The sequence below is a fragment of the Pelodiscus sinensis genome, chromosome 9 (assembly GCF_052426305.1).
Source record: "Pelodiscus sinensis isolate ZL-2025 chromosome 9, ASM5242630v1, whole genome shotgun sequence".
Taxonomy (NCBI): Eukaryota; Metazoa; Chordata; order Testudines; family Trionychidae; genus Pelodiscus; species Pelodiscus sinensis.
Genome location: NC_143060.1, coordinates 36,128,250 through 36,151,718, shown reverse-complemented (window position 1 = coordinate 36,151,718; position 23,469 = coordinate 36,128,250). Strand labels below are relative to the sequence as shown.

The window sequence follows — 23,469 nt, the reverse complement described above, 5'->3', positions numbered from 1 at the left end:
AGCAGCAAGGGTATCCATGAAGAAAGAGTCCTGGGAAGGACACAGTTAAAAAAGGAAGGTGTAATTGAGTAGCCAGAGACAGAACCACAGCCCCATAAGGGTAGGAGAGCGAACAAAAGAAATTAAGTGACTGGTCTTAAATGTTAAGTGGCTACCTTTTCAGCTACTTAAGAGGTGCAAAGCACCCAATGGGATTAGTGCTTCAGAACAAGGCTATACCAACTGCATTTAGGCACTGGTGGAAGTTTTAGCCAATGCATTTAAAAACAGGTAGCAGATGCTATACAACATCTGCCTACTCAAGGCTCTGAAGCCACTGCCAGTATGTAGAAAGTGAAGCCTGCTGTTAGAGAATTTGTCATTTCCCACAGTGTAACCACAGCTCAGTAGGCTACCACTCAGGAAAAGAATTCTGAATGCACACTTTTGTATACACATTTAAAACATTTACAGACAGCTCCTGGTTCTAGAATGGAAGAGATGTGTGAATGAGCCATCTAAAGCTGTAATAGTCATGTACTTTGCAGAGCACTGCTGCTTACCTGCTCCTGAAGCTTTGCAAGGCGCCTTGCTCTTTCCTCTTCTGAATCTTCAGATCTTTCTTCAGAGGAGTCATCACTGCTGCTTTCACTAGAAAGAGTGCTTGCTATTTCTGTTCTGGGCTGTGACTTGGGTTCATCTGGAATTTTGGCAAATTGCATCTCAAAGATATCCTAAAAAAATAAAAAGTTATGAAAGAGGTTGCAAAGGAGAGTAAAAGAATTTCACAACCTATAATACCCTTTTTATTGATCTAGATGTCATAGGAGTGATTACAGATCACCTAGCATCCAATGATTGCTCCTCTCTTACAAGGTAATTCTCCAAGAGCTTACCAGAACCGCTGCACAGTGGGAACCTTAGGTAATTCAGTTTCATTTTTTAAGTGGTAACTCACCTGCAGTTTTCTTGCCATAGCAACCACTTCATGGTCAGGAGAGTTGTACTTGTAGCAATTTATAAACATCAATCTAATGTCTGCAGCAAACTCTTGTATATCTTTATATTCATAATTATCCATTTTCTTCTATGGATAACAGAAAAATGAAGATGATTTTAGATTGTGTAAGTTTTAAGCTACAGAGTATTTATGTAGAACTTCTGCCAAAAATACAGAAGTTGAGGAAGGGAAACTCCCAGCATCAGAATAAATATGGGACAGTAAGGTTACCCTATTGCAGAAGCTCCAAAACCATTATTTAAAACACAGACGCAACGGAGGAGACTCTAGTATGTATGTTCTAAGTATCTACTGTCAGCAATATAACTTTATTGAAATAAAGCTATGGATAATAACAGGTTTGAATAACTAAACTGTCTGCTATACAGCTAAAAACCTTTACTAATGTTTAGTTACAGATTACAAGGAATCTGCATTTATTCTACATGAGTCTCTTCTTTAATTTAATTTGTACTGTAACTCAAATAGAGGACTGAAATACTCTAAGTCAATACAGGACAAAGATTTTGAAAGTTAAAGGATAAATATGAGCACTTAAAGTTGAGTTTCCAGATCCTAATTTAGCTATCTAAATAAATGGCCTAATTTGCAAAAGAACTGACAGCTTCACTGAAGTCAATTGGAGACATTAGGTGCTCAGTTTTTCTAAAGCCACTTCTTTAGGTACCTTAATTAGATCTGGGAACCCAGCATTAGGAATCAACATTTTACAAAGTTAAGTATCCATTTTGTCAGTCATTGGCTACACTATCTTAAGGACTTATTTCTTATAATGGAGACAAAAGATGAATTATGGCCCTATCACTGAAGGCAGGGAAACAGTTAAGTTTATGCCAAGGTAGGGCGCTCACACGGTTGAGACATTTTGGTTTGAGGTTTCAGATGGCATCATGAGACTGAGCCTTGAATGACTATAGTGATGCTTAAGTACTGGGAAAGTGTTAGAGACCATCACTTGTTTATATACTAAACTGTCAGCATATATAAAAAGCAACCCAAAATGTACTTTGACATGTGCTCAAATGGGTTTATAACAGAAACAGACTAGAAACTTAAAAAGGTTGTTCCACAACTACAAGCTTGCTTGAGTTAAAGTCTTAAGCCCACTACTAATTTGAGATTGCTTGCTGTAGGTGCAGTGCAATAAACTCATTACTTTACCATTTAATCGATAACTGGAAATTTAAAAAAACCCATAGGATACTATATACAGCAAGATATGAAGTCTTTATGCTGATTTTCTTTAAACAGAGTCTTCATGATCTTTTCAGGTTCCATTTAAAAAGGTATTTAATTTAGGACTTAAATTCCCTAAATATGAGAATAAATCATTTGTGAATCTAGCTAAGACTCCTTACCTTAATAGTTATCAGGTCTATAGGGCATTTCATAGCATCGGGGTGGTCATTGAGCCCCGAAGCGCTAATGTCTACAGATTTGTAGAAAGGCCAAGCATATGATGCATGTTTCTTTGCAAACATTTCTTTAAGGATATCACTGCAATGCTTTAGTTGTTCTGATAATTCAACATTTTTGGCAGCTTCAGGTGGCTGTTGAGAATCTGGTAAATCTTTTTTTGGATGACTTTCTGGTAGACTACGTTTACTTTCTTCTCTACATAATATTTTAGCAACTTTGGGATCATTAAGTGCTGGAGAGGACTCAGAGCTTCCTGTGAATATTGTAGTAGTATCAGCCTTCCTTTTCACACCATTTTTAACCTAGAAAAAAAATTACAGAGAATATTTCAACTGACTAGAATGGCACAATTCCAGTATAAAACAGCAACAGAGAAATGTGTAGTTTTTGAAAGAAAAGCTTCTGCATTTTTTCCTTCAGAAGTGAAGGACTCATTAATATAAAACTGCAAATTATTACAATCTAGCATCCAGTTTAAGGTTGTCTCCTTTAGAGCTGGAAGGAAAGCGTACTACAGTTTAATCTGTTACTTATCTATGGTAAAATTTCGAAAAAATCATCAAGTTCACATAAAAGTCACAAGTGAATAGGTAGATTGCTTCACTCTAATATTGAGTCTTAATTTGAGGCCATTCTTGGCAAGTGTGGAGAGAAGGGGAGTGGGCAAGTTCACCTGTTACTGGGAGCCCAGACACCGAAGCCTCTAGAAGCAGCCTCCCTTTATCTCTTCCCTCCTTTCTGTTTTCCTGAGCCACTTCCTGTTGTAGCCCCTAACACCGTCCCTGCCCTTGCCTCTGGACACTTGTCCACCAGTTCCCTAACTGCCCACCACGGCTGCCTCTACTGGCATCTAGTTCCATTTCCCTGGGCTCTGAGTTCCCCACAACCTGCTGCTTCTTTTATACAGAGCTTGCTTGGCTCCGATTGGCTGTTCCTCAGGTCTGACCCCTATTGGCTTCCTGCAGTACAGCCTCCCTAGAGCTGCGATTAACCCTTGAAGGGCCAGTGCAGGGCAGATGCCCCATTACAGATCCTCCCTATACATGGAAAAAAAAAAAACTTAAATAATGAATAGTCTTGCAGCACCTTAGAGATATTAAAAAAAAAAATCAACCTACTTTCATCTAGAAGCCATTATTTAAGAGGTAACTTACTTTTGTTACAGGTAGCGTGGCTGCCATTAAGGTAGTTGACTGAGCCATTGACTGAGGGGCTAGCACAGCCTGCTGTGGTAGTGGAGTCATTGCATGAGGCTGCTTAGCAATGCTTTCAAGTTGCTTCTGCAGTTGATTTTGCTTAGTGGTACAAACACCTATGTCAGGCTGCTGAGCTCCTATTAAAAAAAAAAAAAAAAAAAATCAACCCACTTTACATGGAGATGTATATTTTGGTGCCCCAACAATTCCAGTTTTATGTTCTTACAGAAGAGATCTCCAACGTCATCTAGTCCTGTCTCCTGTTAATGCAGGCATCCCACCCATAATCTCATAGGATTAATGTATCAAACGGTCTTCACATTACTGCCATAACACTTCCTTTCACAAAGCTCCTATTCAGAGCCCCAAAGGGTACATTGTCTAATTTTCAGTTGGCCAGACACTTACTTGCAATTGGCGTTTTCTGAAGCCATGAATAAGTGCAACAATTACCATTCTTGCATCCATGCCTCTAATGGAAGCCCTGGTGGGGATTTGCTTAGTTCAGATCTGAAGGCTAGTTCATCAGCAGACCCATAGTGCCCTCAAGAGTCCTCAGCCAAATTAATGCCTTGGCAAAAAATCTGAACAAGTTATCTTTGAAAGCAATAGTTAGAGGTATATTATCTTTTCAGGTCCCTATTCTCAGAAAGGGAATTTCTCCATTTTGAGCTAAAAAATGGAAATAGAAGTAGTACCGAACATAGAAAGAATGACAATACACATCCTCTCTATTAATATTAAGTTCTATTAAGAGCTCCATATTCTAAAGACTAGTTTACCAATTTGGAGAAGAGCTTAGTCACTCAACTTGGAAAAATGGTTCCGCAAGTTAATAATTAACTTGAGCCAAGCAGTGATTTATAATTATGTACCTAGAACTGTGGAAGGAAACACACCTTTAATGTGACCCTTCTTAAAAAAAAAAAACCCACACACCAAAGGCCTGCCAGAGATGTGACAATAAAATATTCACTCGGACAAACATTAAGGTATGGTTTTCAGACATATTCTGTAGTAATTGGCAAGAAAGGTCAAGTAGCTTATCACATGACAGTTATTTCACATGAAATCCTTAATTTTAAACAAACTGTAGAAGAGAACCTCCATGGGATGGGGATACAGGTGTACGAATAATATTGAAATTGTAGCTTGACACCACCGCTCTGAAAGTAGTAAGATGTATTTATAATATCACTCCATTGATGAAGAATTTAATATAAGATGGAATCATTTATGTACACAAAATAGTGCAGGAATATGAGTCAATCTTCTCCAATAGGATGGAAACAAAAGCTGGAATTATCCCTAGAAGCCAACTTTCTTCCTAGCCACCACTAGTATAGACTGCCAAGATAGCGAGACTACTGCCAACAATGGTGATTTTTCACTGCTACCCTAGTCCTATCTAAGCATTTCAAGATGCCCTACTCATAGGCCTGTTGACAGGAGGGGAGAGGGAGTCATGAAAGACAGTTGCTCTGCTCGAGTCCAGAGATTCAAAAGCATCCAGGGTTCCTGACTGCTGCAGTGGCCAGAGCCTTTAAATAGTCAGAGTGCTGTGTGGTATGCTCCAGGTGGCCAAGGTGAGCACCATATGCACTGAGTGGCGCTGAGGGCTAGCTGCCCCAGCTCTGCCCGAGGCCCCACCTTTTCCAGGAGCATAGAAGTGCCACCGCTCCCCCCCCCCCCCACCCCACTTTGCCTAAGGGCCCAGCAAGTCTGTTGGCCTCCCTGGCTATTCAGTACCAAAAATCAGAATAAGCTATTCTTAAAGAGAAACTAACCTTTTTCTTAGGGAAGTTCACAGAGGAACAAGAATCACTGGTTATCTTTCTATCCAGCTAAGATGAAAACAAGAATAAAAAATAATAATCCTGCATGGCATCCCTACCTGATGCCCCCTTTTTGTAAGGCAGGGGCAGATCAATGCTGATGCTATCATGCTTGCTTGGGCAGCATTAACTCCATTTGTAGCAAGTTCATCAGTGTCCTCAGCACAAGTGGGAGAGAAATGTACCATAAAGTTTACATATCTAAGTGTTCCAAGGACACTTAGTATCTAGGTTAGGTGATAGCCAAGCGTGGTGGCACATACATTTGGGGAAGCGGAGAAGTGTGGCATCCATGTAGATACTCAATGTAGTGAAGCAAAACAATGGATCTTTACATGAGGCTTTAAAGACACCACAGGGGTGCTTAGAGTCAATTCTTGGAATGGGCATATAGGGCAGTCACCTTGGACATGCCAAAATGCAGTGCTACTTGTGGGGTTTTTTTTTTTTTTGGCTGTGCTCCCAATTAGCTTGACCTTTTCATTTTTGGCTCAGCTGCTCAAGGGGTAGGTTGCAACAGGGCCAGGCATTAGAACAGCTAGGTCCTCTCTTTGGAATATTTCTCAGAAATACCTGAGAAAAAAGGAAAAACTGGGAAAAACTCAAGTCTTACTCCTTTGAAAAGGAAAGCAAAGTGTTTGACAGAAGACTAGTTTTCGACCATGGAGCCATGAGGCCTACCCGATAAGTACAGCAGGAATGGAATATTTTTAAAAAAAAAGAAGTCAGCCAAGACAGTGGACCCCAATGACAAATATACACAAGTTATGGTAGAAAGCCATCAAGCAAACAGGGTGATACTGTAGGAGCAACTGACACCTGTGCCCCTTTACAGTCTGAAGCAAAAAGATCATTGGAGGCAACTGGGTATAGGGTACTGCTGCTCCTATAAAGGGAGCACACAGCATTCTTTGTCAGAGGTAACAGCTCAAGACTACTGGTCTGCTGCCAAGTGCACAGACTTAAGCATTGTCACCTGTCTCATCATGTGTTTAACTTGTAGCTTCAATGCAAATTCAACATAATTTACTTGTGAGTAAATATTCTTGCTGATCTTTCCTGATAAATGTACATCTCTGGCTATGTACAGCCATTTGAAAACAGGCAAGCAAACGCCTTAAACAGCGATAAACATTATGTACAACATTTTAAAAAGGTCTCTCTCAAGCTCAAGGTAAGTACATGGGGGGGGGGGGGACTTATTTGATTAGCATGATGCTATTTTGAGACAATCAGGTCTCCAAAAGGATATCCAGTTCATGACTAAAATTTATATCTTTGTGCAAGGGAATGAGGGACAGGTTATTGTGTATTTATGTAAGCAAATAAGCTACTCTATCTTCCTTTACTCATGTTTAAGATTGGGCTAGTGCCTACCTCCCTAAGATATTAGAATGTTTAACATTTATGAAAAATTTAGTCAACAGATGACACTTCTGTGAAGTGCTCAGAAGCATCTTATTTGATAGAGAAGCTGAAGTACAAGAATACTAAACAATTTTATTAATGATGAGCACCAATTTAGTGACAGGAATAGAAAAACGTATAGCTCCTGATCTGCACACCTTTGCTGAAACACAGACTTGCATTTCCCATTCAACTACTTAATATTTTACTTGTAACTTACTAATTTAAAAGTATACTAGTTAGTTTAGTTTCGGTGTTTAAAAAAAATGGGAATACATTGTACTTCTGCTCCTTTTCGGTAGCAGCTTACATCAGATGGATAAATGATTTTACCTATAGCTGATAACTGTTAATGCAGAGAATGAGCTAAACCTAACAGTCATGTCAAAAGTGGACTAAAAATGGTAAATCAGCTAGAACTTGAGAGGTAATATTGGCACACTGAAACTGCTTAAGCCTCAAAGCAAGGATTTTTTGCCTGTCTGCAGAAGCCCAGGAAAATCAAGAGGCAGTTGTCATGTTGTAAAACCAAGAACCCTGACGCCAACTTCTTCACAGCACTATTTAGTACAGAGGTGGGAAATAATTTTCACAACCATTTAAATAGGATCCTGCTGCCTGAGCCACCACCACTTGGAAATTCAGCGGCACGGGAAGCAGGATATAAATAGAAAGTAGCGAGATGTAGTCCTTAGGCTGGATTCAAGTGTTAGGCAGGTTGCATCTGACCTCCAGGCCATATCTTGCCAAGCCCTGATTTAGTAGCATTAGGTTTTAGTCTAAGTAGTAAATTGCTTCCAATGATCATAAAATGTTACCATTCTACAGGCTTATCAAGAATACATCTTTCCCACAATCTGATGTTTACAAAAATCTTGTAATTAGAATTTGAATGGTTAACAAGTTAATATATTAACATGGAATATAGTCTAATATTTACCTTCTTGTTTCTTTCCTTTTCTTTTCCCTTTATTAACGATCACGATTTTCTCTTCTGGAGGCATTTGTGCCACTTTCTGCATAAATACTTTTTCTAATTCTTCTGCCATAAAAACAATGTCATCACCTGGCTACACGATATAATAATTTTTGTAAGCCACAAAATATAGGCAATATAGATCAGTAATTTAAGAATATTAAGTTCATGTAGCATTATGCCACAGAACGTGGGTGTGTTATCAGGCATTACAAGCCTACTACCAATCTGATGTCAGACCAGAGTTTCTAAACAATCTTATTACAGTTCAACCTTAAAAAGGGTTACATAACCCACCCCACCTGTTCCACAACAAGGTTAAATGTCCCATTCTCTTTATTTCTTCTTTCCACAAACATCCCACCCGTACACGGAGACAAATTTTAAGCCATTCACTCTAGCAACCTTCAACTCCAGAGGGAACGACATTCAAGAATTAGAACAAAACCCACTTGAGTCTGCCACATAAAAGAAACATTTTAAAAGTTGCTTCTTCCCTTCATCTGTCACACATTTTGTCCGTCATTATACATTGCAAAGCTCATCTATTCATCCATTTTCCTGGAGGAGTGGAGTGTAGGATTCAGGATAATCAGGAGTAGGGGGTGTGTGTCTTAGGCTGTGTAGACACAGCCGGGCTTACCTCGAAATAAGCTATGCAAATTGAGCTACATCAATTGCGTAACTTTTTTTAAAATAGCTTATTTTGAAATTGGGAGCAGCTACACAGCACTTATTTCAAAATGGAGCTCTCTTCATCAACTTCCCCTTACTCATCGTACAATGAGAGTTACTCCAGTTTAACAATATTTTGATGCAGACTAAATTTTGAAATAACTAGTGATTTTGAAATAGTGTTGCTATGTAGATGCCCACTTACTTACAATTTTTATTTTTACCTTTTAATTGTTATATGAGTGTGCTGTATCACTACAGAGGCTCTTTTGTAGTGTTTTAATGACTTTGTTGTTAGAATCCTTGTGTGGGGACATTTACTCTTTCAATGAATTGTACAGATGGCTAGAGGTTGGCTAGATGATTTTTTGTAAATTTGAGCAAATATTAGTAGCCTATTTAATTGCATGTTTTCAACTAATATTCAGACACACTTTCGGTTACTTGTTTTCTGTTGATGCATTTTGTTGCTTGTAACAGGTACTTTCAGAATTGGGTATATGGCCTACTGAACAGATACATCCTCTCTTTTAGATTGCAATACTCTCTTTTTAGATTCTACATACCTTGTTATATACATAGCAGTTTGTGAACATAGTTTTGAAGTCTTCAATGCAGTCTGTAGCTTTTGTGTAATAATTATGTTCCAAACGCTTTTTAATCGTGCTCAAGTCCATGGGTTTCTTAATGATACTATAATAATCCTGCAATTTTGAAAAGAGATGGTTAAAAGCCATATAATTTGTTAATTTAATGAAAGATAAATAAGTGTTACTAGCACCTGAGTACTCTTGTACATTTGAGAACAACTTGTTAAATTTTACAGGAGAATAGAATTACTGTGTTGCTGAATTTGGAATAGGAATATTCCATGAAAAGAAAGCTTACCTTCAGGTTTAAAGTTACCAGTAAAAGCATCTTAAGTGCAACATCAGAGGTATTATGGAAGTTACTTTCTTTGTATTCCTCCCCTTGCATGAACAGATTTTTTTTTTTTAAGATATTCATTTCAGTAGTATTAGTACCATGTGGCTAAGTGGCACTTGTACTAGGAATAATAGTTCTCTTGTATAGCAGTTTTCATCTGTTAATCTTAAAGCAATTTACAAGTGAAAATAAGCATTCCCATTTCCCAGATGGAGAAATGGAAGCAGAGAGACTCATAAAATTGCAGGCAGAGCTGGGAAGAGAGTCTAGTCCTCTTGATATCTGTCCAGGACACTATTCATTAGATCATATATTAGAGAGGGAGCTGTGTTAATCTGTATCCACAAAAACAAATAAGGAGTCCTGTGGCATCTTAAAGGCTAAAATTAGCCTTTTAGGTGAAACAGGACTCCTTGTTTTTTCCATTAGGCCAAGGTGCTCCCCTAAAGACTAGCTAATTGACCAATTAAAAGAATCCTAGTAGAATTGCTTACTTCCACCTCTAGGGATTAGCAGACAATCTCTAGGTTAGAAGAAATCAGAAGCATTCGGTAGTTTTTACACCCCAATAACTAGGTTACATATCTGAAGAATATGTAAGGGCACATCTACAGAGCAGGGCTTAACTAAAAAAACTATGCAAATTGAGCTACATCAATTGCGTAGCTTATTTCAAAATTCAGAGTGTCTACACAGCACTTATTTCCAAAAAGAGCACTTTTCCTCTGACTCCAGGAGCCCTCATTGGGTGAGGAGTAACAAGTCCTCCAGCTTGTCAGTATTTCAACATTATTTTGAAATAACTGCCTGCTATGTAGACACAGACTAAGTTATTTTGAAAGAACACTAATTATTCCAAAATAATGTTGCTGTGTAGACATACCCTAAATTAGTAATGACTACCTCTGAAGCGCCCCTAATTAGAGCAACTTATCCACTTTAGTTAGAACAGAAAGCTACAACACAACAATGTTTTTAAGTGTCTGTTCAACAGTATGACTAGAAGAACATTTGAACTGCATAGCTAAAAATAAAAGCTAGTGTCAAAATACTGATCTCTTCCGCCACCTCCTGTCCCCTTTCGGTGTCAGAAGAGGGAAGTTAGATACTCACTGTCCTTGTAATGAAGACAGACAGAATTTGCCGTTGATTATGCAAAGGTTGAAGCTGCACTATTTGAGAGTATGTGTTAAATTCTAAGTGGCTGCCTTAGAAATATGAAGAGGCAGAACTGTCCTAAGGCTAACTACAATTGTTGTCACAACTCTGAATGAACAACCTACAATATTAACCTTAAGTGACAGTTTCTCCAAAGAACAAAAACAAAACACAGACGACAGTCACTTTGACAGTGCTTTTGGATATGCTGACCAAATGAGTTTGTCAAGAGAAACAGATATGGATAAAGGGTTTTGTCTGCTGCTCCAAATAAAACCAATTGTCTGGAGGGACTGATTTATGAGAAAAATGTTAGAAGAGCCAAGCATTTATAACAGAGGTTGGTTAAGTAACAGAGAGGAAACAATTTCTAAATTGAGGACTAATGAATGGCAAGTTTAAGAGTAATCCAATCATATGACCAGGAGAAACTTGACAGAATTAAGACATTATAAACTTGAGAGCAACATCTTTCAGCATACTGAAAGTCTTAAGGCAGTTGTGGTGGAAGCCCCGTTCCTTGAGAAGACTAGATTAATACATACTCCACTCCTCTCACCCCCTTAAAGAGATACAGCAGCATTCATACAGACCCTACTGCAGTGGTCTCCAACCTTTTTAAGCATGAGATAACTTTTTGAATTTAAGTAAGATCCAGGATCTACCTCAAACCCAAACACACTTGCCCCACCTCCTTCCTGCCCCTTTTTGGGGGCCACTTCAGTGCATAAGCCAAAACCTATTTAGAGTTAGGAGAAAGCTTTCTTTGGGGACAATGATCCCATAATCACGTCAGGGTTTGTTACACCTATATGATTCTATGCATGTCACACTGGTAATGTTAAATAGATTCTTAGAGTCCTTGCTGGAAGAGGCCTCAGGAGGTCATCAAGTTCAGCTCCCTGCCCCAAAGCAGGACCAATCCCAACTAAATCAGCTCAGCCAGGGCTTTGTCAAGCAGAGACTTAAAACCTCTAGGGATGGAGATTCCACCACCTCCCTAGGTAACCCATCCAAGCGCTTCACCACCCTCCTAATGAAATAGTTTTTCCTAATATCCAACCTAGACCTTCCCCACTGTAACTTGAGGCCGTTGCTCCTTGTTCTGCCATCCATCACTACTGAGAACTGCCTCTCTCCATCCTCTTTGGAACCTCCCTTCAGGAAGTTGAAGGCTTCTATCAAATCCCCCCCTCACTCTTCTCTTCTGCAGACTAAACAAACCCAAATCCCTCAGCCTCTCCTCACAGGACATGTGCTCCAGCCCCCTAATCATTTTGGGGGTCCTCTGCTGGACCCTCTCCAATGCATCCACATCCTTTCTATAATGGGGTCCCCAGAACTGGACACAATACTCCATTTGTGGCCTCAGAGCCACAGTGAGGCTAAGGCAGGGGGCTATGTTTCTGAATCTTCTTTGGCAAGATATTAGAAAGGGGTTAGGCCTAGTTAGTTTCCAATTTAATTTTTTTTTCCTGCAAGTATTCAGTTGGTCTAGAGAGAGATTGACACTATAACCCAGCATTTAGGGCACTTTCCTGAGACACTTGGTTCAAATCCCTGCTGCAAATCAAGTAGAGTGGGCATTCAAATCTAGGTCTCCCACATTCCAACTGAGCAACCTTAGCCCTGGGCTACTGGGTATTCTGTGACTGGACATGAATGTACTCGAGATGGAGTTTATAATATAAGCATGAACCACATCTTTAGAAATAACCCTTCATATCTCCAGGACTTCCAGGCTGAGAATTGTGGTTAGCCTTCTTTTATGGAGAATGCATATGTTTATACGTGGTCTCCAGCAGACCAGGGAGAGGAAGCAAAGCGGCGGAACACGTGGGCAGCGGACAGGGCTGTCCGCTGCCCACGCGCTCCGAGGCTTGGCTCTGCTTTGTCCCCCCCCCTCCCCCCCGTCCCCCTGGTCTGCAGACCGGGGGGGGGGGGGGAAGCAGAGCAGAGCCAAGCCGTGGAGCACGCGATCAGCTGACAGCCCAGACGCGTCTGGGCTGTCAGCTGGCCGGGCGCTCCGCGGCTTGGCTCTGCTTTGCCCCCCCCCCTCCTGCTCCTCCGCGGCTTGGCTCTGCTTTGCCGCCCCCCCCCCCCCATCCCCCTGGTCTGCAGACCAGGGGGACGGGGGGGCAAAGCAGAGCAAAGCCGCGGAGCATGCGGGCAGCCGACAGCCCAGATGCGTCTGGGCTGTCCGCGTGTTCCACCGCTTTGCTCCCCGTCCCCCTGGTCTGCAGACCAGGGGGACGGGGAGCAAAGCAGAGCAAAGCCACGGAGCCAGAGGGCAGCAGGACAGCCACGGCGCGTCTGGGCTGTCCCGCTGCCCCTGTGCTCCATGGCTTTGCTCCGGACACCTGTGGTACAGCAGCTGGGGCGCTGCCAGTTGGTCCCGTAGCGCCGCTCTGGACGCTACTGGACCAACCGGGCAGCACCCCAGCTGTTCTGCCCCAGGCGTCCTGATTCAGCCACTGCTGGTCAGATTCAGCAGCGGCTGAATCAGGACGCCTGGGGCAGAGCAGCTTGGGTGCTGCTGGGTTGGTCCAGTAGCGCCGAGGAGCGGCGGCGCTACTGGACCAACCCAGCAGCACCCCAGCTGCTCTGCCCCAGGCGTCCCCAAGTCAGCCGCTGCTGAAACTGACCAGTGGCTGACTACAGGAAGCCCCTGCCCTGGGCTTCCTGGAATCAGCCGCTGATGAGTTTCAGCAGCAGCTGAATCTGGACGCCAGTTCCAACTTACATACAGATTCAACTTAAGAACAAACCTACAGTCCCTATCTTGTACGTAACCCGGGGACTGCCTGTATTGCCTTTTTAAGTTTCTTAAAGATTATTTAAAGGGGCCTGCTATTAAATTGTAGCACTTTATAGGAAAAAAAGACAATATTAAGAGTTCAGTCACTTAAAAATCAAGACAATTTTAGAATTATTATAATGAGTTATTCTGGTCAACTAATAATGTTTAGTGTTTGAACAGGAGTTTTTCCCATGGGACAGATAGGCAGAAACCAAACTATACTATCCTAGTGTGGACTATGGTATGTCTACAAAAGGAAATTATTTCAACCTAAGTTTTTTTGAAATAACTCCCAAAATAAACTTTTTCCCCAAGGAAAGCAGGAGTTTTCAGAATAAACAGTTCCTTATTTTGAAATAATGGGCTTGGTTGTTCTGCTTGTTATTTTGAATTAAGGGGAGTTATTTTCAAATAATTACCTTGTATATGCCAGAGCTTAGTGAGAAAGTGACCACACATTCTTTATTCTTTCTCCACTTGTTAACAATTGTCAGCTTACTCCTACATCAGAAGAGTGAGGGACAGTCCTACAGGAGGCATCTGGTGTTGAGGAAGTCTCATGAGGTTTTTTTTTTTTTTTATAAACCAAACCTTAGTATTTGTATTCATCTTCTCTGCAGTGTAGGAAAAAAAATTGGTGTCTTCAGTGTAGCGGATTGTGGATCACTTCAGTTATTAGAGAAAGAAGTTTATGATTAGTTGGTTTACTCCCCCCCCCCCCACACTAATCACCACATCTCTCACACAGGAAGGTGATGAAACTATTTAGTGATATAAAGGGTTAATTGCTTTGATATTTCACAAACAAGAGCAATTGTCAAAAAGTAGTCTCTGAAATATATCTTCAATAAAGTCTACATTTTCTAAATCTCAATGCCTGCATTCCATGCAGGAAAAATCAACATAGCAGATTTAAATTAGAGATACGAGCTGAATGTTCCAAAAGGCGGACTTTCAGATTATGAAGCATCAACTTCTAGGGGGTGCATTAGTTGTGTTGACACTATTCTTTGAAGCATGAACTAAAGTTTGAATGGCCACATAATGCTCTATAAACAGTTTGAGAGGGGTCAGGAAACTACTATTTTAAGAGCAGATGTCTTTAGAAGGGTACCCTACTTGCATGCCCCAAAAGAAAGCTTATTCTAATGGGAAATCTGTGGGTTCCCCCCCCCCCCAACATTCCTCTTGGGCACATCAGGTCACTGAAGCATTCCCACAAGAAACTCAAACAAGTCCTTACATATCAAGATACCATCCTGATTTAATGTTAAACTGCATCGGATTTCAAGTGGTAGAAACTATTTTCTCTACTCTGGAGAAAGTAACTGCAAGATCTCAGACCTGATAATTACTTATTGGGAACAATAATATTTACAACCAGTGCTTTTTTTGTGATCATAGAATCATAGAATAATAGGACTGGAAGGGACCTCAAGAGGTCATCGAGTCCAGCCCCCCGCCCTCAAGGCAGGACCAAGCTCCGTCTACACCATCCCTGACAGATGTCTATCTAACCTGTTCTTAAATATCTCCAGAGAGGGAGATTCCACCACCTCCCTTGGCAATTTATTCCAATATTTGACCACCCTGACAGTTAGGAATTTTTTCCTAATGTCCAATCTAAACCTCCCCTGCTGCACTTTAAGCCCATTACTCCTTGTCCTGTCCTCAGAAACCAAGAGGAACAAATTTTCTCCTTCCTCCTTGTGACACCCTTTTAGATATTTGAAAACCGCTATCATGTCCCCCCTTAATCTTCTTTTTTCCAAACTAAACAAGCCCAGTTCATGAAGCCTGGCTTCATAGGTCATGTTCTCTAAACCTTTAATCATTCTTGTAGCTCTTCTCTGTACCCTTTCCAATTTCTCCACATCTTTCTTGAAATGTGGCGCCCAGAACTGGACACAGTACTCCAGCTGAGGCCTAACGAGTGCAGAGTAGAGCGGCAGAATGACTTCACGAGTTTTGCTTACAACACACCTGTTGATACAACCTAGAATCATATTTGCTTTTTTTGCAACAGCATCACACTGTTGACTTATATTCAACTTGTGGTCCACTATGACCCCTAGATTCCTTTCCGCCATGCTCCTTCCTAGACAGTCGCTTCCCATCTTGTATGTATGGAACTGATTGTTCCTTCCTAAGTGGAGCACTTTGCATTTCTCTTTATTAAACCTCATCCTGTTTACCTCTGACCATTTCTCTAACTTGCTAAGGTCATTTTGAATTATGTCCCTATCCTCCAAAGAAGTTGCAACCCCACCCAGTTTGGTATCATCTGCAAACTTAATAAGCGTACTCTCTATCCCAATATCTACATCATTGATGAAGATATTGAACAGTACGGGTCCCAAAACAGACCCTTGAGGAACTCCACTTGTTATCCCTTTCCAGCAGGATTTAGAACCGTTAACAACAACTCTCTGACTACGGTTATCCAGCCAATTATGCACCCACCTTATCGTGGCCCTATCTAAGTTATATTTGCCTAGTTTATCAATAAGAATATCATGTGAGACCGTATCAAATGCCTTACTAAAGTCTAGGTATATGACATCCACCGCTTCTCCCTTATCCACAAGGCTCGTTATCTTATCAAAGAAAGCTATCAGATTAGTTTGGCATGACTTGGTGATGGTACTGCCCGGTACACAGTACCGGCACCTCCAGATGCAGTACCAGCACCTCCAGTCAGAGCTCAACAACTTTTTCCCCCCGGAGTACTAGCACTTTTTTTTTTTTTAAAAAAAAAAAAAAAAAAGCACATTTACAAACATTTCCTGACAAATCGTATCATACTACAGTGTTGAAGGAGTAAAGGCTTGGGCTATGACTCTTTGCTACCCCTCTAAAAATTCAGTCCAAAACTTGTAGCTCATGGGTAGATGAAGGGATTTAAGACCCCTTTAAACTCTCCCACTCCTGAGCTGCTTTGGGGGCGGAGATATTTCTGGCATAACTTAGACAGTGCTGGAGGCCTAAAGTGCAGTACTGCCCATAACCGCTGCAGATTAAGTTTTTTAAAACCAGAATTTCAGTTCACCTTTAAGATCTCACTTGCTTCTTCAACATATTATAAGGTTTTCATACAATACCCAATTGGAGTCTTACAGGAAGGTTTAGTGCTGCAGCATCTACAGGCTGGTGAAATGGCCAGGAAAAGTTGTGCCTCCACATAGCTTTCATGACCACCCTCAGTAAATATTGAAGCTGATTTGTTAAACAGCCAGTTTTTTTAAGATTGATATATTCTGGTGGAGGAGGATTAACAATAGTTTGACGCTGTTTGTTTGGAAGAGACATCTTCAGTAAGTTTCTATAGCTACATGTTCCAACGTCTGTTCTAGCATCAACCTGTGAAGAAAAAAAATATAAACAAATTTTAATATATATTATATTGTAAATATTGTGGGACAAACCAGGTCAGGAAAAGTATAAGCTTTCAATATAGAAGATGAAAGACTGCTACATGAAATACTAAACACATTGGCTGCGTCTAGACTGGCATGATTTTGCCGAAATCCTATTAATGGAAAAGTTTTTCCTGTTAAAAGTATTTCTGCAAAAGAGCGTCTATATTGGCAAGTGCCTTTGTGCAAAAGATTTGCTTTTGCGCAAAAGCATCTGTGCCCAGTATAGACACGGTTTTGCGCAAGAAAGCTCCAGTGGCCATTTTCGCCATCAGAGCTTTCTTACACCAAAAATTCCTGTCCATGTCTACACTGGCCCTCTTGCGCAAGAACACTTGTGCAAGAGGGCTTTTCCCCCCCCGAGCTGGAGCATCAGAGTTCTTGCGCAAGAACACTGACAATCTTACATTAGATAGTCAGTGTTCCTTGCGCAAATTCTCGTGGCCAGTTTAGACAGCTCGCAAGATTTTGCGCAAAAGTAGCCACTTGCCAGTCTAGACGCACCCATTGGGTTTTAGCGCCTTTAATGAATCAGTTCACTGGTTGCATTTCTAATGGGGATATAAGGCATACTTGAGATCAGAGAAGTGACATTTTATAACATTAATGTCTCAGGCAAAAAGCCATTAAAAGTCACTGGCATTTTTCTTTAGTCTACAAGTGCTGTTATGCATGAAGGCTACGTCTACACTGCAGGCTACTTGCACAAGAACCATTTTGCACAAGAGTTCTTGTGCAAAAGGTCTTCCACAAGAGTGCGTCCACGCTGCCATGTGCTTTTGTGGAAGAGATGTAATTTTGTGCCATGGACGATCTTGCACAAAATTACATCTCTTCCACAAAAGCACATGGCAGCGTGGACGCACTCTTGTGCGAGAAAGCATTGATGGCCATTTTAGCCATAGGGCTTTCTTGCACAAGAAACCCCTGTTGCCTGTCTACACTGCCTTCTTGTGGAAGAGCTTTTGTGCAAGAGGGCTTATTCCTCCTGTTTTTCAATGCTTTACTGTAAATCTACTTGCGCAAGAACACACGTGCAGTGTAGACACTCTGCAACTTTTGCGCAAGAACAGCTGTTCTTGCACAAAAGAGTATTTACAAAGCCATGGACAGACAGAATACTGGAAAAACCTTCAGTTAATGGTCTGGATAACTCAGACATCTAGTTTTCTACTCATTCATTGGCCCAATTTCTATTGGTGCAAAAGACAAGCTTTCACACTTACACAGAGCTTTTCTCCAGGTCTGTATAACCTCAACAGCTTGTGTCTCAAAAACAGAATTTGGGCCAATAAGATAGATATTACCTCACATACCTTGTCTCTAATATCATGGGACCAACATGGCTACAGCACTGCATACCTCCATTCAAAGGGAGTTGGAGATGTTCTCCTAGATTGGAAGCTCAGGTTAGAAATCTCAGCTGATATGCAACACAGGCAGTCCCCGGGTTACGTACAAGATAGGGACTGTAGGTTTGTACTTAAGTCGAATTTGTATTTAAGTTGGAACTGGCATCCAGATTCAGCCGCTGCTGAAACTGACCAGCGGCTGACTACAGGAAGCCTGAGGCAGAGTTTCTCTGCCCCGGGCTTCCTGAAATCAGCTGCTGATCAGTTTCAACAGCAGCTGAATCTGGACGCCTGGGACAGAGCAGCTGGGGCACTGCTGGGTTGGTTCAGTAGCACCGAGGAGCAGCACTGCGGGGACCAACCCGGCAGCACCCCAGGTGCTCTACCCCAGGTGTCCCCAAGTCAGCTGCTGCTGAAACTGATCAGCAGCGGCTGAATCAGGACTCCTGGGGCAGAGCAGCTGAGGTGCTGCCGGGTTGGTTCAGTAGCGCCGAGGAGCAGCACTGCGGGACCAACTGGCAGCACCCCAGCTGCTCTGCCCCAGGAGTCCCAAGAAAAGCCTGGTCTGCTGGGGGATGTGGGGGTGCACTAGCTGCAGTCCCCCGCCCCCAACAGACCACAGAGACGCGGGCAGCGGGACCGAGACACGCTGCGGTCCCGCCGCCTGGGTCCTCCGCGACTTTTCTCCGCGTCTCCCTGGTCTGCTAGGGCCTCCCCTCCCCCCAGCAGACCAAGGAGATGCAGAGCAGCTTTTCTCGCCCCAGAGGACGAGGGCGGCGGGACCTCGGCGCGTCTGGGTGGTCCCGCCGCCTGCATCCTCCGGGGCGAGAAAAGCCCAGTTCGTAAGTGCGGATCCGGCATAAGTCGGATCCGTGTAACTTGGGGACTGCCTGTACAGATTTTTAGTGTAGCCAGATCAAGATTTTCAGGACACTAGTTGGACATTTCTATAGGACAGTAAGGTGCAGCTTCATAGATGTGTTGGTCTGACCCAGAATATAAGAATAGGCCTAATAACTGAAGTGGTTTGGCACAGAAGTGACAAGGATTGACACTGAAAACCATATCAAGTTGCATATTAAAATAAAACCTGAATTTGGATTACCTGTTTTTCAAACTTGGCCATATGCACAAGATAATTATTTGTATCTTTATATTATCTTTCTACATACAAACAAGGATGCAACAGATTTGTGGAATGCTACCTTGACATCATTTTAAGACATATGAAATCAATTAAGGATATTACTAGAAGTTGCTTGTCACCATTTGACTTCTTCCAGTAGACAGTGCTGTTGTGATAAAGTTGATCAGTCTTAGGCATATTAGAAGGCAAATATGAATTCTCTTAAGAGTAGGACTAAAAGGTTCTTTTAAAAGTGTTGTGTAGTATAAGTTACCGGAAGTTTAGAGCTGAGAATATACTTGAAACAGGAGTTCAATCTTTTCTTTTTTTACTTAAGGTGCTTATTTCTTAATATTGCCAGATAATTGTTAGAAAATGAAATTAGACCATAAACGTTATAAATGGCTTTACCCAAGAAGAAGCTAGATTTTAAGTTACAACACGAGTAATATTAGGAACTATAGCCTGGCATTTTCTGCTAACCTTGCTAAAGTAAATGTTTGGTTTAAAATAATCCTACCCAATTTATTTGTAAACCAAGAGAAACAAAAAACCCTATACTTTTGATCACACTGTGCACAGTGAAATTTTAAAGAAATAAAATGCACAATTTTTAACTTCAAATTAATTAAAATAAGTCTAACATCTTAAACTCTTATAATTAGCACAGCATCTTGTCAGACATGAAATATTACATCTTACATTTTGATCTGTTATTTTAATTTTCCATTTAAGAAGAAACGTCCTCTATAGCTATGCTTGTAGATACAAGACGGTTCTGATTTCTCTCCCATCTATTTACATATCAGATAATTTTGTAATGGATATTATTGGCATTAACCTAAAACAGTTTCTTCAGCTGATTTCTTACAACTAAGGAGTTAGCCTAGCCATGTTCACATCAGCCAATTGTACCCAGTCAGAAATTGCGTAAATACACAAAACTTGCAAGCTTGTTCATTCAAGAGCTAGAATGTCAAAATATACTCTATTTCAATTTACTTTTTAGTCAAGCATTTTAATAGACAAGCTGATAATCTTTGTCAGGCTAAACAATGATCTATAGATTTTACAAACAGATCCAATAATGATAATTGAAAAAAAAAAATACCTGTAAAATGTTTGTATTTATTTTTCTGAGCAATGCTGTACAAATTTACTGTACAAATTTAAAAGGGAAAATTTATATTTTATGCCTAGGTATAAGAATCCTTTAGATGTGATTATGCAGCTATTGAAGTACCTACATAATTCCCTTTAAAATGTGGAATAACGTGATTAGTTTCTCTAGAAAACCTGTATTCCATAGTGTCTATCTCGGCTTATTGTAAAGCAACTACTGAAAGCCAGTGGGAAGCTGGGCATCTAGTTTTCTTAAACATTCCATCTTTAAATTGAACTGATTGAGGCTTGCTGCAGACAGCCTGAGGGTACGTCTACACAGCAAGGCAAAAGTCAATTAAGCTATGCAACTTCAGCTACGTCAATTGCATAGCTTAATTCGCTTCTGGTGCTGTCTACACAGCAGGAAGAACACTCTTCCTTCGACTTCCCTTACTCTGACTACTGTAACCCACATTTCATGTCAAGTAAGAAGTCCTCCAGCTCACCATTATTTTGAAATAATGCCTTGCTGTGTAGATATGCACTGTTATTTCAAAATAACATCAGTTATTTTGGTATAATTCTGCTGTGTAGACATATCATGAGCAAGTATCTCTAAGAAAGATGTGAACCGCCGCATTTATCTCAACCCCATGTAAACTCTGAAGATTGACAGATGTGTTGACCATAATCACAGCTGACCAACTTAGCAGAAGTTTATTCAGAGCTTTTGGCAATATTTGTTAGCATGGAGCTGAATACTCAATTGCTGTCAAGCGTTGAATGGTGGAGGTAGCAAAAGCATTCAGATTGTAAAGCCATACTACTCCATGGAAAAGTTTGGGAGGCCATGAAAATTAATCCTCATCTTCTATATATCCCCCCAAAAAATGAAAGGCACCATAAGCCTCTTTCCTGTGTGTTAAATCCCCAGTTGCGTCCCATACAGTCAACACTTCAAGCTTTGCCCTGCCCTCAAAACACCTTGGTGTTTGGCACTAAAGGAACATCTACACAGCAGCATTATTTCAGAATAATTTCTAACATACTCCTTGTCTACACAGCAAGCCATTATCTTGACTTACTGTCAAAATAATGTCGGGCTGGAAGACTTGTTACTCCAACTCCTGAAAGCCTCTTTTTAATGAAGAGTTGTGATGGGGCGGCGTCCGGCGCAGCCGCGCCCCGCACTCTGACCGACCCCGGAGATGCGGACGGGCGGGAGCAACGCTGGCACAGGCGGGGAAGAATGGGGAGAACAAACCCCGGCGCCGGCTGATGACGTCACTGATGTCTCCGTGCCGGAGGCAGGGCCACTGGATGCCGAGGACGCTGTGCGGGGGGCGGAGCCAGAGGCAGACAGCGGGTAATTTAAAAGAGGGCTGGGGAGGCACTCAGGAGAAGGCACGGAGGGAGACGGAGGTGGCCAACGGAGGCCGAGCCGGGTAAGGGACTCCAACGGGCAGGGACCAGGAGGCTAGAGTCTCTGCCCACAGGAGGGGAAGAAGTGGCCCAGGGCGGGGCCACAAAACCTGTGAATGGAGGATTTGGGGTTAGATACCCCCTCCATTGTGTGAGGACACTGACCTCACCTTAGGGCCCTGGGTCGGGGTCCGGAGCGAGGGTGGGCCCGGACCCCCTTCCCCTCTCTCCTGCCGCAAGTGGAGGAGGAATAAAAGGATCACTCACAGCAGGCGGCCCAGTCTGGGTCAGACTAACCAGGGGCCGTGTAAAGACACTCAAAATCCCGGTTCAGTCGGGGTGCCCGACCCCACAATGGGTGGGGGAACTCATGACAAGAGTAAAGTGAAGTTAGAAGAAAAGTGCTCCATCAGACTTCCTGCAGTATAGACAGCACCAAAAGCCGAAGTAAGCCATTTTGACTCGAGCTACATCAATTGTGTAACTTAAGTTGCATAGCTTTTCAACTTTAGCCCTACTGTGTAGACGTGACCTAAGGTTGCATTATGTACACTGAAAGAATAGGAAAGCATAAAATAAATTGGGTTTAATATTTTTGCCCGAACCAAGAATGGTTGATATCTGGACTTTGCAACAGGTCATTCTTTTATTGGAGAGGAATTAATATCAGAAGTCATGCCAGGTGTAATTTATTGGGTTTTGATTTTTACTCCATGTATATGAAAAGTCATCTGTAAACACTTGGAAGGTAGCAAGGTGATAGGGAACAGCCAGTATGGATTTGTAAAGAACAAATCATGTCAAACCAATCTGATAGCTTTCTTTGATAGGATAACGAGTCTTGTGGATAAGGGAGAAGCTGTGGATGTGGTATACCTAGACTTTAGTAAGCCATTTGATACCGTCTTGCATGATATTATCAATAAACTAGGCAAATACAACTTAGATGGATGCATAACTGGCTGGATAACCATACTCAGAGTAGTTATTAATGGTTCACAATCCTGCTGGACATGTATAACAAATGGGGTTCCACAGAGGTCAGTTTTGGGACCGGCTCTCTGCAATATCTTTATCAACGGTTTAGATATTGGCATAGAAAGTACGCTTATTAAGTTTGCCGATGATACCAAGCTGGGAGGAGTTGCGACTAATCTGGAGGATAGGGTCATAATTCAAAATGATCTGGACAAATTGGAGAAGTGGTCTGAGGTAAACAGGATGAAGTTTAATAAAGACAAATGCAAAGTGCTCCACTTCGGAAGGAAAAATCAGTTTCACACATACAGAATGGGAAGTGACTGTCTAGGAAAGAGTACGGCAGAAAAGGATCTAGGGGTTATAGTGGACCACAAGCTGAATAGGAGTCAGTGTGATGCTGTTGAAAAGAAAAAAAAAACAATTCTGGGGTGCATTAACAGGTGTGCTGGGAGCAAGACACAAGAAGTCATTCTTCCGCTCTACTCTGCGCTAGTTAGGCCTCAGTTGGAGTATTGTGTCCAGTTCTGGGCACCGCATTTCAAGAAAGATGGAGACATTGGAGAGGGTCCAGAAAAGAACAAGAATGATTAAAGGTCTCGAGAAAATGACCTATGAAAGAAGAGACTGAAAGAATTGGGTCTGTTTAGTTTAGAAAAGAGAAGACTGAGGGGGGAC

General features: G+C 41.6%; 1 protein-coding gene across 3 annotated transcripts in view; it reads right to left on the bottom strand.

Moving 5' to 3' along the window:
* BRDT (bromodomain testis associated) overlaps positions 1-23,469 on the bottom strand; it is a 63,654-nt gene that overhangs the window by 35,738 nt on the left and 4,447 nt on the right. For all 3 annotated transcript variants that reach the window (XM_075936524.2, XM_089780533.1, XM_089780532.1), the window contains exons 2-8: positions 16,511-16,753; positions 9,075-9,212; positions 7,798-7,927; positions 3,574-3,752; positions 2,359-2,721; positions 938-1,066; positions 543-713 (exon numbers count right to left, since the gene is read on the bottom strand). In XM_075936524.2, the coding sequence (XP_075792639.2) occupies positions 543-713; positions 938-1,066; positions 2,359-2,721; positions 3,574-3,752; positions 7,798-7,927; positions 9,075-9,212; positions 16,511-16,702 (1,302 nt within the window). In that variant the 5' untranslated portion in view covers positions 16,703-16,753. The remainder of the gene's footprint in view (positions 1-542; positions 714-937; positions 1,067-2,358; positions 2,722-3,573; positions 3,753-7,797; positions 7,928-9,074; positions 9,213-16,510; positions 16,754-23,469) is intronic.